The sequence below is a fragment of the Oxyura jamaicensis genome, chromosome 1 (assembly GCF_011077185.1).
Source record: "Oxyura jamaicensis isolate SHBP4307 breed ruddy duck chromosome 1, BPBGC_Ojam_1.0, whole genome shotgun sequence".
Lineage (NCBI taxonomy): Eukaryota > Metazoa > Chordata > Aves > Anseriformes > Anatidae > Oxyura > Oxyura jamaicensis.
Window position 1 is genome coordinate 12,997,253 of NC_048893.1, and position 17,919 is coordinate 13,015,171.

General features: G+C 42.0%; 1 protein-coding gene and 2 non-coding genes across 3 annotated transcripts in view; all 3 read right to left on the reverse strand.

Annotated features, from left to right (window-relative positions):
- Window positions 1-17,919, reverse strand: part of ORC5 (origin recognition complex subunit 5) — a 94,848-nt gene that overhangs the window by 45,214 nt on the left and 31,715 nt on the right. Inside the window, exons 8-11 of the mRNA XM_035347892.1 lie at window positions 5,351-5,399; window positions 4,767-4,857; window positions 2,590-2,642; window positions 258-370 (exon numbers count right to left, since the gene is read on the reverse strand). Of these exons, the coding sequence (XP_035203783.1) occupies window positions 258-370; window positions 2,590-2,642; window positions 4,767-4,857; window positions 5,351-5,399 (306 nt within the window). The remainder of the gene's footprint in view (window positions 1-257; window positions 371-2,589; window positions 2,643-4,766; window positions 4,858-5,350; window positions 5,400-17,919) is intronic.
- TRNAL-AAG lies at window positions 11,693-11,774 on the reverse strand. Its single transcript has one exon. It is a non-coding gene; the product is annotated as a tRNA-Leu (tRNA).
- TRNAG-CCC lies at window positions 12,660-12,730 on the reverse strand. Its single transcript has one exon. It is a non-coding gene; the product is annotated as a tRNA-Gly (tRNA).

Below are 17,919 nucleotides of genomic sequence, written 5' to 3' on the forward strand. Positions count from 1 at the left end.
CCCATGAGTTGTATCAACTTACAAATACAAAGCACAACACTTGTGCTGTATCAGTGTTACATGTTTTGAGATAAAAAGGAAGCTTGTCCTTTAAGCATTATTAGTGACTAAGTGATTGTTATCAACAATGATGTGATCCACCAAAAAACTTTTGATGAACCACACACAGAAAGAGAGATCAAAATAAACAGAGTTTTAAACCAGGAGAACCACTACAAAGGAATCCAATCTACAGCACTGAAAAAAAAATCCATTACCTTAAGAAAGAATCTCTTATCTGTCCTAACAGGATTGTAGGAAGCAAGGTAAGCAGCGATTAGAAGAAATTTGGAGTAATAAGGAAGTTCCACATGGGTATGTGCAGAAAGTCCTGTAAAATAAACAGTCGAGAGCAAGTATTAGCCATGCATAAACCTCTACAGGCTTGAAATTATACTGGTTTGTATTCCCTTGTTTCAATAATGCAGGCTCTACGTTCTCTTCCTTCCCTTCAGCTCTACTCGTGTATGAGTACTCATACTCATGAACATGGCTTCTTCGGACAAACTTGTTACCAGCGATAAAAATCAGAAGGGCAAGGAGTGGTGGCTTGAAGCTAAACACAGTGCACATTCTTAACTCTTCACGGACTTCTCGCAGAAGCTTTATCTAAGCATCAGCAATTTAAAAACCACTGAAGTGCCGTCTCCCTAAAAAAAAAAAATACTAGGATACTTTCCTTTAAAGTAACTTTAACAGCAAACGGGGCAGATTAATAGACATTTAGAAGCAATTGCAAAGCCTTTCTCCAAGACTGTTCCAGACTCTGCCAGACACAGCTCAGCAAGGAACTCAGCTGCCATGATGGAGAACAAACCCATGCTGCATTTCTAAGCCACAGCTCAGCATCCTACAGTTTCTAGCCACTGCTTTACTTCCTGCAAAAAGGAAAATGTTCTTAAAATTTCAAACTTGATCCAGTTGAACTAGTGTGCTACATCTATATTTCACTAATATACAAATCCCATGTATTACAAGCACAGTACTATACAGTCCAAGTATTTCACATCCCTTGTTTTATTTACTTTATAATTTTGCCTTTACAAACCCCCACCCTTATCACCGTAGTTGCATCTTTCACCCAGCTCATGCAGGATGATCAAACCACCTTACTTCATGAGTTTTCTAACTATGGCAACAACTAAAGGACCTCTCTCGTGCCCTCTTCTCTTACAAGTTTTCACTTCAATTGTTTCTTGTTCTGTAAAATGCTAGTACCTTTACGCTTTAATACACAAACATCAGCAAATAAAGATCAAGGAATTAAAGATGTTTAAAAGTTAAGATTCAGAGCCCTCAGTGTGATGAGAAGCACCCTGGGTAATAGCTAGTAATAATTTCCTTTCAAGGTAGTTAAAAAAGGAATGCAGTTTTAGCTTTAACTCACACTTATGAGATTGTTTTGTATTGCACATTAATTATATAATGGAACACCAAATAAAAGAAATTACATACAGACAATTCAGCTTAATACAGAAGTATGTTTCTACTTCTGATCTGCCAACATTGCATCATGCAGTGATCTATTTGCTTAATTACATCCATGATAAAATTAATTTTTTTTAAGCATGTTATTATCAAATGCTGTTTACCAACAATCTATTTTTCTACTACATATGCCTAAAGTTCACCAAAAATGTGGTTTGAATAAAGTCCCCTTTTCTGCGTTTGTCAAGTGCAAAAGTATTTCATGGCCATCTGGGCACGGAAAGAGGATTCAATAAGAACACTTTGAATCAAACTGCTCTGGTCAACAACATAGCAAAAATACCAATTATAAAGCAAATACAGGAAACAGTCTGATGACTGCAATTACATTACAGATAACTTTAAAAAGTGTCTATTTTATCTCTACCTAAAGAAGAAATTATTTGTTGTGATGGATAATATGGAAAAGTGTCCCAGACTAAGAACTGATCAAAAGACCATGACCAACTGATATCACCAGGAAAATGTTTTAGTAATTCTTCCCAAACGGTAAGTGAACACTAACAGAAATGTTAAGATCTGACTTTTAGCCCTTTGCAAATTATAAAATCCACAAAACTGTACTCCTGCAAGAAAAGAACGGGAAAAAAAAATGTAATCCTGATATTTATCAAGACGTAAGGGCATAGACAACTGCTTTGTTTAGGAGTGGTGTAAACCAGGTTAATAATAAAAAGCAAAACACAACACCACGGGTATAATATTGACTTGCTCCCACAGACAATTCTGCCAGTTGGAACTCTGAGGTTTGAGTCAGGGGTCAGCCCTTTCCTCGTCCATTGTTACATGGAGAAATGAAACTTGATTTTATACCCCCAAAGGACCTTAGGAAATATTACTCCTAGGATATTTGCCACAGGAAGAAAAGTAGTAGCAGTCTTTTCTAGAAGGTCTTTAAGAAAAAACATACTATCCCTGAACTGTAACTGAATACTAGGTATCCTTGTCCATATTAATTCCTTTCACACATTATCAGGTAACAATGACAAAGTCAATGTAGCAATATACATTTTATGTTACTAGCCTCTGCAGAGTTACTGTATGTGGTTAGTTGCAAGTTACCTTTCAACTGCCCCACTTCTCCTTCATCCTGCTGTAAGCGCTCCCACTGTGAGCTAAAAGACAGATCGTGGAAGTATATAAAGAAGTATTTGTTACTGTCATGTAGAACCCTCCTTTGGTGAAAAATAAACATATACCAAACACGTATTTTAATGTCATGACTCTGACTAGGATATAGTAAGAGAATAATTAAAAATACCAAGTCTCACCATCTTGCATGTATTTCAGTAATTAAAAATACAGACAATAATGCTATATGAAGGTATAAAACTAAAACTGAGGTCAAGCTGATTATCAATTCATTTCCATCCAACTATTACCAGTAAGCAACTACCAATAACATTTTAAGTTTCAAAACAAAGCAAAATTGAATAAAAGCAAAAATGCTGATAGGTTTTTGTGTTTGTTTTTGTTTGGTTGGTTTGGTTTGGTTTTTGGTATTAACTGTGTTTATCCTAATAAGAACAATACTGCAATTACTTCATAATGGAATTCTGAAGTCTATGTATAAAAGAAAGCAGTATTTATTCTTCACTGGTGAATAAATTCACTTTGGTGAAATCAAGATGAACATTTTGTCAGTGAAAAGGAATGGTAAATAGTTTGGTATTTTTCTAAATAGCAAAAATTTTCACTTTAATACTTCCCCTAAAGAACAGAATCATAAGAAATGTCATGATTTTAGATTATCACTTAGTTTACTACAAACAAACAATTTTTTTAAAGCACCACTGATTTTTAAAGATCTTCATGAACAGTCCCTCAGCTGAAATTCAGTTCTGATTTACTCATCACATATTCGGGTTTATCATCCATAAGCCATAAAACTTATGAAAACAGTTTAATGAGAGCTGATGTAACACCCAAATTATAATGAATGTTCAATCAAATTATCAACCCAGTATTTCATCCACTGGCTACCTCACAGGTAAAAAAAAAGTTTCATTTTCATCTTGGTTCAGGCAGAACAGCTTATAAAAGTTATATTTCCGTAACTTAAATCTGAAAGAAACCCCCAGAGTAATTACAGTTCTGTGGCCAGACAAATTAATATGGTTATTTGAATTCCTCAAGCGTTTACAGACACACAGAAGTAAATCCTAGAACTATTATGCAAAAAAGCTGAAAGTTATGATAAAAAAATGGTAAAGTCCAAAAATAATCAAAGAACACAGTAAAGAGGGAAAAGTAGCTATTTGGAAGCAATTCATAAGCTATATCATAGTGTTATATTACATTATCATTAGAATATACAATCACAGAATATAAAGAGTTGGGAAGATCCTGAGTTGAATGTTTAACAAACACCAATATTGAGTACCAATATACATTTGAGGCAAACAGAATAATGCCTCATGGTGCAGCTAAGTCTAACTCATGTCGAGGAAAATCAATTCTCTTTTTGAAGGAATGATCACTTTTCCAAGACATTTAGCAAATCTTTCTACTACTCATCCAGGTTTATTTACCACAATACTCTGTGGCCTCAGTGACATGAAGAAATTATGTTTGTATCGGTATACAGAAGTCAAGCACTACTGAATCTCTCTACTTCCATGGTATAAACAACAGCTGTCATTTAAAAATGAACAGTGCCATCTTCTTCCTAGCACTCTGGCAAATTAAGAAGTAAACAAAGGAATCCAGAGCCACCAGAAGTTCAGCCCATTAGCAATTAGCAGTACTCTGACTTTTAATGCTGTCAAAAGTGATAATTCCTCAGAAGGAGAATTTTGCCCTTGGACAAGAAAACAAAGGCCAAAGAAGCACAGCAATCATACAAACCTGATTAGTACACAAAGCTAAAGAACACCAGTGTTCAAGATATATACCAGTAATTGTGACTGTACATTCTGGTGATGGATTTCCATGCTTGACAGCTCTCCACCCATGACCAAAATTACCAAAATGATCTCTTTCCATTACCATCAATGAAAATAAAACCCACAAACCCTTTTCTACTTGTTTATTTACTACGTATTTTATATGCTACAGATACTGTTTTACTTAAAAGCCTCCTCCTGAGAGATCTTATTTATAACATTATATGCCAAAAAAGAAATGAATGATAAAGAGCAAAAGAAACACTACCCATGAAACATAATTGAGACAAAATAAATATTTGGGGAGGGATCTTGCTAGAATCAAAAACAACAAGAGAAACCACAGAAGGTTACCTGGATATTTCCCGGAGGTAAACTGTCTGCATTGCCTTCTTCAAATGAGGTTCAATATTTTTCCAGAGTTTGCGGGTGTCACGTTCGTTTGCTGCACCAAGCAAAAATCAACTCTGTTAAATGTCTAACACGCTGACTCTAAAATGCTGTATTACAATAACGCAGCGGCTTCATGTGTTTGCATGCCCAAACTGCTGGTTCGCTGTGGTTATTCTGAGGTACCCTGCGACAGTTCGACAGAACTTCTGCTCTTATTTTCTCCTCTTAGCCTTGGGAGAGAAATGACTTATCTCACTATCTGTAGAAGTACTGGTGCTTGAGTGAAGAGAAAGTTTTTTACAGGGAGAAGCAAGTTTTCACAGTACTTCCTTCTCGTTTCCTTAAAACACCACCATCAGAAACCTTCACCTGCTTTCTACTGCAAATGCTGCCTACTGGGTGCAAGGGGACACTCAGTGTTGTGACCAGAACAAGTGAACCAGAACAAGTGAACAAAACGAGGATCAAAGCAAAGTCCTTCACTAAGCTAACAGGAGGGCATCAGCACTTTTATACAACTGCTCAAATTAAGGACAGAAGCTTACCTTCTCCTCTGACCACTGGTTCACAGTACTTTGAAAAATTGAGTGCTGCCTGCAGAAAATACAAAGTACAACATATTAAGAAGGTATGGTACATTTGATCTAGCTACAAGGATAAGCACACAGCATAATTCACTGGTTTACAAAACTGATTAATTATTTTTCAGTCAATAATTACACTGTTTTAATTCCAAACATTCTACACTAAAATGTCACAACATTGCTGTGGGTTAAACATAAACAGAAGTGAACTATCCTAGGTTACTCAGCTTGGATGGCAGCAAAATCAGTTTTCTGTATTCAAAGGCTATCTTTTTTTTTTTTAATAACAATTAAACATAAATGGAATAAAAAGCAGTTTTGTGTGTTTTTTTTTAAACACTTCCATCAACCACCTGTTTTAAGATTACAGTATTTCAGATGCAGTTCAGCACGTTCAGAAGTAAAGATGTACTTAAAAGAAACAAGAAGGAACGATGTATAAAAACCCTAACTCATTCGATATTAAAACCAACTCCTTTTGCCTAAAATAAGATCGTGGGATATTTGACAATGATTTAATCTAGATCTTTTCTTTAATGGTTAAGTAAATAACACACAGAATACTGTAAACTAACAATCCTCACAATTCATTCTCCTTTTGTCCTACCACATCTTATTAAATCTCTCTGGTATCATAGAGAAAACACAAGGCAGTAACTTCCACATATAAATTTAATGTAATTTCTTAATGTATTATTAATCATGCATAACAACATACACACTTAGGGTTTATATTAGGCACTATGGAGTCATTCCTAAGATACCTGCACTTGCCTGCCATTACGCTCTGCAGAAAACACTTGTCATGCACAAAAAGAATTTAGGGTCCAATTACACAAATCTTTTCATACCTTTGGTTATTACACAGTGCACCTGAAGCAAGGAAATTATTCTGATAAGCAGGGCAACTCAACTGTATGTCTACAGAATCACAGACCGGCTGAGGCTGGCAGAGCGCTGTGGAGGCCAGCTTCTCCAACCCCTGCCCAAGCTGGGACACCCAGAACAGGCTGCCCAGGACCACATCCAGGCGGCTTCTGAAGGTCTCCAAGGTGGAGAACCCACAGCCTCTGTGGGCAGCCTGTGCTAGTGCAACCTCACCTGCACAGCACAGAAGTGCTCCTGGTGTTTGGGCAGCACCTCCTGTGTCCCAGTTTGTCTCCATCACCTCTTGTCCTGGCACTGAAAAGAATCACGCACTAACCCATGTCCCTAAGCACCACGTCCAACCTCTCCTTAAACAGCCCCAGGGACGGTGACTCCATCACCTCCCTGGGCAACCCCTTCCAATGCCTAACCACTCTTTCTAAGAAGTTTCTCCTAACTGGCACCACCTCCCACAGCAAGACAGACCGTTTCTTGAGCCATGTGAGATGGATGGAGATGAAATGGAGAAGACTGCTTCTTAGATCTGCAGCAAGGATGAGCAAAATGATGCTGGGTGTACCCAGTATCTGCCTCCTTTGCCACGAAGGGGTCTCCTGGGATGTCTGCTGCCACCTACTCTGATGCCACCTCAGTGTATGCTGGCACCCACCCCATAAAAAGGGCTGCCCTGTAGCTGGCATCCTCTTGCCAAGTTCCTTGCTCCTGGAATTCAAGGAGACTTGGAGTAGACAGGGTGCAGGGAAGTCAGGCAGGGACTGCCAGCCTTTGGGTGGTGCGCTGCAAAGGCCAGAGGATGGATGTAATGATCCGTCTGGGACAGAAGAGGAAATCCACACAAGAAATGGATGACCTCGACAGCCAACCCCCCGGTAAGCATCCAAGGCTGGATGAAATGGTGCGGCTCGGGAGGAAGAGGGAGTCCACCCTTGTGGATGACCTCAATGGCCAATCACCCTGTAAAGCGTAAAAGATGGATGAAACGGTGTGACTAGGGACAAAGAGGAAATCCACCCAGGAAATAGATGCCCGCAACGGTCAACCCCCCAGAAGGTGTCCATAGATGCATGATGGGGAAACAATGGTTGGGAACCCACGGAAAACATGTGAGCAGACCGCTGGGGGCTCGGCTGAGGAGAACAACATCCAGGATTTGGGTAGACGCCCACCAACAGAGTTGGTGCAAACCACACCACCCAAGAAATGGATGGATGGATTCTCCCCCTCCTTATTCACTGAGCTTGGTGACTGCAGGGCAGTTTCCCACTCCTCACTCTCCCAGCTGCTGTTGCCCAAGAGGATTTTTATTTTTGATTTTATTTTTTCTTTCTTAAATCTACTGTTATTTTTATTTTTATTTATTTATTTATTTATTAAATCCACTCTCCCAGAGGTCCAACCAGCATTGCTCATGGCTCAGCTCTGGCCAGCAGAGGGTCTCTTTGGAGCCAGCTGGAACTGGCCCTTATCTAACATGGGGCAGCTTCTGGACTCTTCTCCCAGAGGCCCATGTCACCTCTCTATGATGTCATGTCACCTCGCTATGACGTCATGTCACCTCTCTGTGATGTCATCTTGCCCCCACCTCTATTAAGGGGTTGCCAAAGTGCCAGCAACTTAGTCCGGCAGCTTCCTGCTCCTGGAGTGCCACGGAGAGACTCGAAGGGCATTCGGAGAACAACTGATGGAGGGAAACCGGGCAGGGACTGCCAGCCTGTGGTGGCTTTGGGCAGTGCGCTGCAAAGTGCAGAGGATGGGCGCAACGATCCGTCTGGGACGGAAGAGGCAATACACAGAAAAAAGGAAAGACCTCAAGAGCCAACCCCCTCAGAAGCGTCCCAGGCTGGATGAGATGGAGCGGCTGAAAAGGAAGAGGAAATGCGCAGAGGAAATGGATGACCTTGATGGCCAACCCCCCAAAAAGCATCCAAGGCTGGATGAAACGGTGCGGCTGGGGAGGAAAAGGAACTACACAGAAGAAATGCATGACCTTGAGAGCCAACCCCCCAGTAAGCGTCAGAAGGTGGATGATGCACAGACGGAACTGGACCCACTGACAAAGTATTTGCGGACCATCAGGGCGTGGGTGGACATTAACAAAATGATGGCAATTTGGTACGGATGCCCACCAACAGCACCGGCGCAAGGCATCAGAGTTGAGCCTGAGAAGACCAACGTCCAGGCCACTGACAGACGCCCACCAACAATGTCAGTGAGGACCATCAGGATGCAAAATGAGACGATCCGTGTCCAGGTCAAGAACAGACGCCCACCAATGAAAGAAAACGGGGACAGACCATCAAGGCACGGCCTGAGAAGGATGATGTTCAGCCGCGGATGGAGTCGAGGGGAATGACTGTGGCCTTACCACAGGCAGGAAGCGTAGGTACATTAGTGCAGCTAGCCCCCGCTTGCCTTCTGCTTGCCACCAATGCAAGACCTGTGAACTTTCAAGTGTTGTGTGAGCCCTCCTTTCCTGTCCTGCGCTGAGCCCCCACGCTATCTGAGAACCTTTCCTTTAAGAAAGCAAAAATGATTTCTCAGTATACTGAGTCTCATTCTTGGAACAAGATCAAAGGAGGGCAAAGCTGTGGGGTTTACGTAGCTGCTCACAGGACGTCTCTGAGGCACCGGGGTGGCGAGGCTCTGGGAGAGGCCAGCAGGACTCCTGGCTGCCCCTGGGGACACGTCTGTAACAGGGACAGCAAAGCGCCACTGTGCAAGGAGCATCCTCTGGAGCTGTTCAGTCTTGCACTTTGCTAAAATCCTTGAGACATTTTTACCACGTGTGATTTCATCTAGCAAAGCCAAGCAAGTTTTAAGTCAGTGCTGAAAATAATTTAGATGTTCTGAGACACAGTATCATTTATTTTTAAAAAATAAAAACTAGGCATTTTATGCTGCCTTGATTTCATCCACTCATAGCAGCTCAGCTACTTCAGAATGGTTTTGTTGCTTCTTAGTACTTTCTCTGTCGTGAGCTTTCCTCCTGCTGCATGTGTAAAAATGATTGTTATTCTTCTGGATCCCTGTGGGAGCAGGCAGGCCGTCATGTCCCCCACCCCCACATCTCTCCGTACATGCCCAAAGGGCAAGGAAGGCCCAGAGAGGTGGTGGCTCCTCTGGAGGATGCTCCAGAGCAGAAGTTTCTCATAGCTGCTCTTGCCTCTCAAGCAGTGCGCTTTCCACATGGGATCACAATCTCCACGTGAATCCCACAGCTTAATTTTCAGAGCTCATCATTTTGTAGGCGTTAGCCAGGCAGCTGTGAGACAGGCTGTGCAGTGTGCTGCTATGTGAAGCGCTCTGTGAGCGCACCTCAGAAAGTCACCGCTGGCTCTGGAACATAGCAATTAACTGTAAAGGACAAAGATGAGGATGCATGCACATGTAGTAAAATTTCTACCTTTCTTTGCAGAGTTCCACATCTGCAGCCAGAAGAACGTTAGCTGCTGACTGGACGATTCTGCCTGGGAGCACTGGCTGGCTGCAGGCGTGCAGACAGAATCCTGTCGTACCATCTACTGGCCTGCTGGGATAGCGCACACTGTGGAAATTGCCCATCCTCTGAATGAAGCAGCTATTGTTGATGTATTTGGTTTTTAGTTATTAGAATTAAAGTTGTGATTGTTTTAGGTGTTAAAATTAAACTTGTAAAACTTTTAATTATTAAATTACTTGTGAAACCCAATAGAAAGGAGTTTGCTGTGAATATCTTGGGGGAAGGGACAAGATGAAGAATGCCATAGGTGCTGCTTTAAAGTCAAACGCGTGGAAAAAATGAGGTAGAACGTACTCTCTGCTTCATGCAGACCAGTGTGGTCAGCCAGAGAAGCTTGGTGTGGGCATCAGAAGCTTCCCTTGATATACACTGCTCTCACTAAAGCGCAGCACTCAATACTGCAGTGGGTTTACGTGGCAAGGTTTTGGTAGCAGGGGGGCAGAGGGGTGGCTTCTGTGAGAAGGATCTAGAAGCTGCCCCATGTTAGGGAAGTGCCTCGCTGCTGACCAGAGCCAAACCAATAAGTGATGTTGTTTGTGCCTCTGTGAGAGCAGATTTAAGAAAGTTGGGAAAAAAATAAAAAATAAATGCTGTTACTCAGCAGCAGGGAGAGTGAGAGGAGTGAGAACCAGCCTTGCAGGCACCACAGTCAGTGGAGAAGTAGGGCAGGAGGTGCTCCAGTTACACAGCAGCAGCTCCCCTGGGGCCTGTGGAGAGTCCCCTGGTGGAGCAGGCTGTCCCCCTGCAGCCCATGGGTCCCACATGGAGCAGATCTCCACGCTGCAGCCCCTGGAGGAGCCCCCGGTGGAGCAGGTGGATGTGGCCTGGAGGAGGCTGCGGCCCATGGAGAGCCCCTGCAGGAGCAGGCCCCGGGCCGGAGCTGCAGCCCATGGAGAGGAGCCCACGCAGGAACAGGGGTCTGGGGGGAGCTGCTGCCCATGGGGGAGCCGTGCTGGAGGAGTTTGCTCCTGAGGGATGGACCCCATGGTATCAAAGACTGGGTCATATTCAGATAACTCTATTCTTCTCCTTTCACATACAAGGACTATCCACACAATGCAAAGAAATCCATAGAAACCCTGCCATTCACTATGAAAATACCTTAGCTTGGGTGTCCAAAGTAGTTGCACGTGTTGAGCCGTACTTTGTTTTAATGTTTAAGTCAGCTAGTGCACATGCATAATCTGTGAGAAATGATCTTCTATTGGAACTCAGCTGTCTTCTTGTCCCAAGCCATTTAATAGTAACATATTAAACACAGAGATAACAGCCTTCCAGTCAGACCTCTTGACAGATCGGAGACAGTAATCTGGACCCCCTGTAAACTGATATATGATGCCTACAACTGTGACAAAGCTTCAAGTTTTACTCACATGGCTTTTGCAAGGTACCAATCCTAGGAGGCAGATGAACTGCATTGTCACTGGAATTTCACATGCCCTCGTTGCATTTACATTTCATTTTGGTTAAAGGCTTATTAGAACTAAATAGGTTGCAGTCGTAACCCAAATGCATTTGCTCCCTAGTGGAGATACCACACCTTCCTCTCAGGCAGCTGTAGAGAGCAACAAGGTCTCCCCTGAGCCTCCTCTTCTCCGGACTAAACACCCGCAGTTCCCTCAGCTGCTTCTCACAGGACTTGTGCTCCAGGCCTTTCACCAGCTCCGTAGCCCTGCTCTGGACATGCTCCAGGGCCTCGACGGCCTTCTTGTACTGAGGAACACAGTACTCGAGGTACGGTCTCACCAGAGCAGAGTACAGGGGGACAATCACCTCCCTGAGAGGTCCTGCCAGCCACACTATTCCTGAACAAGCCAAGATGCTGTTGCCCTTCTTGGCTACCCGGGCTCACATTCAGCTGAGTATCAATCAGCACCCCCAGAGCATTTTCCTCTGTACAGCCCTAAAAGGGCTGCTGGCAGCGGTGGGATTCGAACCCACGCCCCCGAAGAGACTGGAGCCTTAATCCAGCGCCTTAGACCGCTCGGCCACGCTACCGCCCTGAGCCTGGCTCCCTCTGCACTGCACCTTCCCTGCAGCCACTGATGGACACTGATGAGATCCCTGAGCCTCCTCTGCTGCAGGCTGAGCAGCCCCAGCTCCCTCAGCTTTCCTCATAGGAGAGGTGCTCCAACCCCTTCATCATCTTCATGGCCCTTGCTTAGACTTCTCTCCAGTAGCTTCACATCTCTCTTTTACTGGGGAGCCCAGAACTGGACACAGCATTCCAGGTGAGACCTCACCAACACTGAGTAGAGCCAAAGGGTCACCCTTCTCAACCCACTATCAATACTTTGCTTAATGCAGCCCAGGATACCCTTAGCCTTCAGGGCAGTAACAACATTGCTGACTCTTGTTCACCTCGGTGTCTAAGCAGTACCTCCCCGTCCTTTTCTAGACCTGTTTTCCAGCTGGGTGGCCCCCAGCATGTACTGGTCCATGGGGCTGTTCCTTCCCAGGTGCAAGACTCGTCACTTTGTGAGGTTCCTGCCAGTCCATTTCTCCAGCCTACCCAGGTCCCTCTGCAGCACTACCCTCTGGTGACATCATCCAGTCCTGCCAACTTTGTGTGATCTGCAAACTTGCTGATGGCAACCTCTGCCCCATCATCTTGACCATTAATGAAGATGTGAAACAGGGCTGGACCCAGTATTGATTCCTGGGTGTCTCCAGCTAGACTTTGCACCACCTGTTCCCACACTCTGCGCCCAGCCAGTTTTTGATCCACCTCACTGTCTGCTCATCCTGGCAATCCACAGCTTGTCTATGAGGGTCTCACAGGAGACAGTATAAAAGACCTTACTGAAGCCCAGAAAGACAAAATGACAGACTTCCCCTTGGTAAATCCATCAGGAGTAGCACTCCTGAAGGGAAAAAGCTTCCTGCGCCGCCCGGGAATCGAACCCAGGTCGCAAGAATGGGAGTCTTGCATGATACCACTACACCAGCGGCGCTGCTGCTGGCCTTGCTAGAGCTGTGTCTGTGCTCAAGGAGAGACAAACAGAAGCTAGTCTCACCTAATTATAAAGCCTTTGTACTTGATACATAAGTTCAGCTGAAGTTTAGACACATTTTCCTGTTGGAAATGCAGGCAGAACATTCAGATCACCTCACTGGCAAAACCTGTTCATTGGTCATAAAACTTCACAGTTGGCAATGGTTTAAAATTTCTTGTGGGGAGAACGCGATGAAATTTCATTGTACTTATATAATTATGTACTTATAATGTAATTATGTAAGTACTTTGTATTATAATTATATAGGTATGTTGTACTTATATTTATTTAAACAATCACCTGAGCTAATACCTAATACCTTGCATTGCTATTCAACTTTTCCTATGCAAAGGTCACCAAAGTGTTTTTTTGTTTTTTTTTAAACTGTTTGCTATCACTTTCTTCAATTGGTATTTGGCTAAAAATCCTTTTACCGCATATCTTCAACATGACTTTGTTCCCTCAGCTCTGGCTTGTTGTTGCTGCTCTGACTTAGCAGCCTGGGTACCTTGAAATCCTCTGTAGGAAGCAAATCAAGGGAAAATTTTACGCTGCTAAATAATAGAGGAAATTGTTCCAAATTTCAAGTTAAATTTCCCATAATGTTGAAGTATAAAGAATGTTGGGTGGCAAGTTACATTTAATAAACATAGGAAACCATAAAGCTCGTGGTTGGACATGTAATGGGTATCTAAAACCATTACATACTTGAAGTTATTCCTTCACATATTGAAAGCAGCTGTCTGCTGTTCTACTGAATTGTCCAGGAGACAAATGCAAGAGTCTACTAGGTGTTACAGAAGTCCATAAAAGCAAGTAGGTAGCAGTTGGCAAAGTGCAAATCCACGTAATGATATACAAAAAGAATCTGAAGAGTAAGAAGAGCACAGTGAGGGCTACCATTGCTTGAAACAGTAAAATCATAACTACTACTAAAAAACACCCTACTAACCGAGTCTGTAATGGAGCTGCTCTTCGAAAACTGCTGCAGTCACAACAATTGCTTCTGCTATACTTACAGTAGCCATAAAGAGTTTTATCAGATTTATCCTCTTATCCCAATAGGTGAAAATATTTATTCTAGTCCTCTCAGTCCCTGATATTGTGGTATGGCTTGAGCAAAAAAAAGAAAAAAAATCCCCACAAAACAACAACAAAAACCCACACACCAAGAGAATTTCCAAGCTGTGTGAATCATATACAGACTGATATCCCCTTAGTGCAGCTTTTGTAGCCTCCCTGACTGGAACACTATGTACCTCAGGAAACCCTTTACAGCCACCAGAGCAATTGCAACCTTTGTCATGGATCTTTAGAGAAACTGCATTTTGAGCTAACACATTTTCTCTTTGTCCATATTCAACAATAAATCTAGACTTTTCATGGCTTATCTGGAAAAAAAAAAAATTAAAAGGATCTCATCTCACCAAATGCTGAAGTTCTTTCAGGTCCCTGCAGACCATGTAGAAGACACCAAGCAGAATATTGATATATGCAGCATAGAAATCTGCAGAATATTCTGTGGGATGATTCTGACACAAGATCTTCTGCAGGTGTCCTGTTTAAACATAAGTAATTTTTGCTTATCTAAAACTAACTCAATAAGCTGAACACATTTTACAAGCAGAAAAATAAGTTTCATTAAGAAAACAAATTACAAAAAAAAAAAAAATCACACTGGTGGAAAGAACTAGAAAGTTATTTAGAAAGAACCAAAATGTTATTTTTAGATGTTTTGGCAAGAGAATAAAGATGAGTGTTTTAGACTTTCTGTGAATACAGATTTCTATATTCCAGCAGCTATTGCATATTTCAGATTCCATAAAAGGCATAATGGTAAACATGGCAAAAAAAAACATACAGTTGCATGTTTCTTTAAAACAAAGTATTATTCAATCTCCAGAAAGCAAATTAAAGAATTAGATTACCTATGCTGTAATCAGGAAAATACAAGGTGAGTGGCTCGAAGCATCCAGTATTGGGGCGGAACAGTTCCCATACTATTTCACTGAGCATGACAACTGTCACATTTCTGTCAGTCTACAAGGAGGAAAATATAAAGTGTAACAGATGACCAGAAGGAAATAATACATGTTATAACACCAATGAGAAAAATGACTATTGTGATCCCTCCTCCCTCCCCCCAAATCACTAGTGAAATTTCTCATCTCCTGGACATGAAAGTAAGCAATGCAGTAGATTTGACCCTACAACATTAATTCCTCTGCAACATCAGCTGCACAACATTTTTACAGCACCTCAGAATCCAGAATTTAAACCACTGGAACCTCAGCATCGAGGAAAGCTGACAAACTTATTCATAGATTACTTTTGAACTTGAGGAGGTTGCTTTAGCATATTTAAGTTTCAGACAAACATTACTGCTTCAGGGGCAGCAAACTCCACAACACGGGCACAACAGATAAAAAGGGACAGCAAAATGCATCAGCTGCCAGGATTAAGAACACAGCTGTGAATCAGTCTTCATTCACTATATAGTGATTTCAGTGTCACCAGAAAATTACTGACTACCACACAGAAGTCCTGAGGTACAAAAAGTAATTTCCTCTATTTAGTTGTTCAGACTTTTCAAAGTGCCACCATCATCTAGTTTTGTTTTCCGTGTATTTTCAGAGAACACACGATTTTTACTTCTTCCATGACATAAGCCTACACACTTCTGAAGTGAGAGAGGACAAGACAGTGTTTAACTCCAAAGCAGAAACATACTGTGGTAGAATTACAGCAGAAGCGTAGAAAAAAAAAAAAATCCCATTCTTCTTAAAAATATTCTAGAAAAGACAGCAACATATCTGAACATCAGCCTCAATAAAAATCTACAAAAGATCAGATGTGGTAAAACAAGATATTATTAAACAGAATTTTAAAAGTATTTTTTTTTTAAATAGAAGAATATAAGAAAAACATGCCAACATTTAAATTCTGGTTTACTTTCTGGTTTTGACCACCGCCAGTTGTTTACTTTCCAGAAGGATAAAAAAAGCAACTTTTTCTCATCTAAAGAATTACTACCATGATTAAGTGAACCTAGACAGACAGATACCTCACATTCAGTTACTTTCAGTGTGCAGGAAACAAGCACTAATTTTTTTCCTCAGATACTTACCAATTCTTGAAGCCTAAGAAATGCTGGCAAGATGTTTGCTTCCATTTCCCTCAGCTGCTCTGCTCGATCCAGTACCTTTTAACAAAATGATGATATAGTTATGATGACTCTAGCATTCTTATGTGGACTTGAAACAAATTCTTAGCTGCTGTAGACACATTTCACAGATAGCTCTCAAAATAGGAAACTATCTTAGCAGCAAGTCACCTTAAATAAGCAACATCAGAAAGAGTACCTCCTGAGGTACTCCCAGAAAGTCCAAGCAGCTCTGATACCAAAAACAAAAGGATACAATCCTCAGAAAAGCTACATTCTTATGCCCTATGGCAGTAAGGATTAGAAGTAAATACATCAGTCAAGAAAATGAGAAAACTGTAACATCATTTACAGCCACTGAAACCTCAATTTTGCCCAAAATTATTCTTCTATTAAAAGTTATTGCTATAACACTAAATCAACTTGCCTACTGTAGGTAAGCTGTCTTTTCCCCACTAGGAAATTGTCTAAGAAATAATTAAAAGGTACAACTTACTATCTTCAAACAATTAGCTACCACCTGTAATTTACACAACTGAATTTTGAGAGAAACATTTCTTGCCATAGTTTACAGCCCTGAAGTTTACAGAATTTACTGTATTTTATGCAAGCTTTGTATACTATTAACAGACCTGTTACATACATACAGCTTACACAAGGAACACCAAAATGAACATTTAAGCCTACAGGAAAAATCAGGAGCATAAGAATGTCCATCCTTTGACAAACAAACAAACAAACAAACAAACAAAAAAAACCATTACCCATTATTCTCAGTACACTTAGAATCTTGACAGGAATGAAAAAAGTAAGAGAAACATTTCTTTGTATTTCGTTGTATTTTATTTACTGCTTACAACATAAATCTAAATTTTGAACTTCATTACTTTTTTTTTGAATTACTGCTGTTGAAAGACAAACTATAGGCTCCTAAAAAATTATATGCCTATCCTCTTACTACACCAAAATATTAAGACATCTATCATTTCTGTTGTTCACAGTGAAAAATAATTTGATGTAGACAACCAAGGAACATATTATGAAAAGGGTATTTCAGAAGCATACTACACAGAAAAAAAGGGTATTATCTCTGAGACAAGAATTCAAGCATCTTGGGACTTTACTTAAAGCTGCATAAAACATATGGTTTTATATTGACATTTGTGTTTGGTTCATGTGACAGCCAACTTCAGATAGAATCATGGAAGTCGGAAAAGCCCTCCAAGATCATCTGGTCCAGCCATCTCCCTACCACCAATGTCAACCACTAACCCATGTCCCTAAGCACCACATCCAACCTTGCATTGAACACCCCCAGGGACGGTGACACCACCACCTCCCTGGGCATCACATCCCAATGCTTGACTGCTCTTTCTGAGAAGAAATGTCTCATTTCCAACCTGAACCTCCCCTGGTGCAACTCGAGGTCATTCCCTCTAGTCCTATCACTAGATACCTGTGAGAAGAGGCTGACCCCCAGCTCCTAAAACCTTCCTTTCAGGTAGATGTAGAGAGCAATTAGGTCTGCCCTGAGCCTCCTCTGCTCCAGACACAACAACCCCAGTGCCCTCAGCCTCAGCCGCTTGTGTTCCAGGCCCTTCTCCAGCTTCATAGCCTTTCTCTGGACACGCTCCAGGGCCCTCCATGTCCTTCTTGTACTGAGGGGCCCAAAGCTGAACACAGTACTCGAGGTGCCGCCTCACCAGAGCAGAGTACAGGGGGAGGATCACCTCCCTGATCCTGGCGGCCACACTATTCCTGATACAAGCCAGGATGCTATTGGCCTACCTGGGCACACTGCCAGCTCATGTTCAGGTGAATATCAATCAGCACACCCCCAGAGCCGTTTTCTCTGTGCAGCTTTGAGCCCATGCTGACTGAGCCTGACCACCCCAGAATCCGGTATATGCTGCAGGATTGCATTCAAGATGACTGCTCCCTAAAAGGGCTGCTGGCAGCGGTGGGATTCGAACCCACGCCCCCG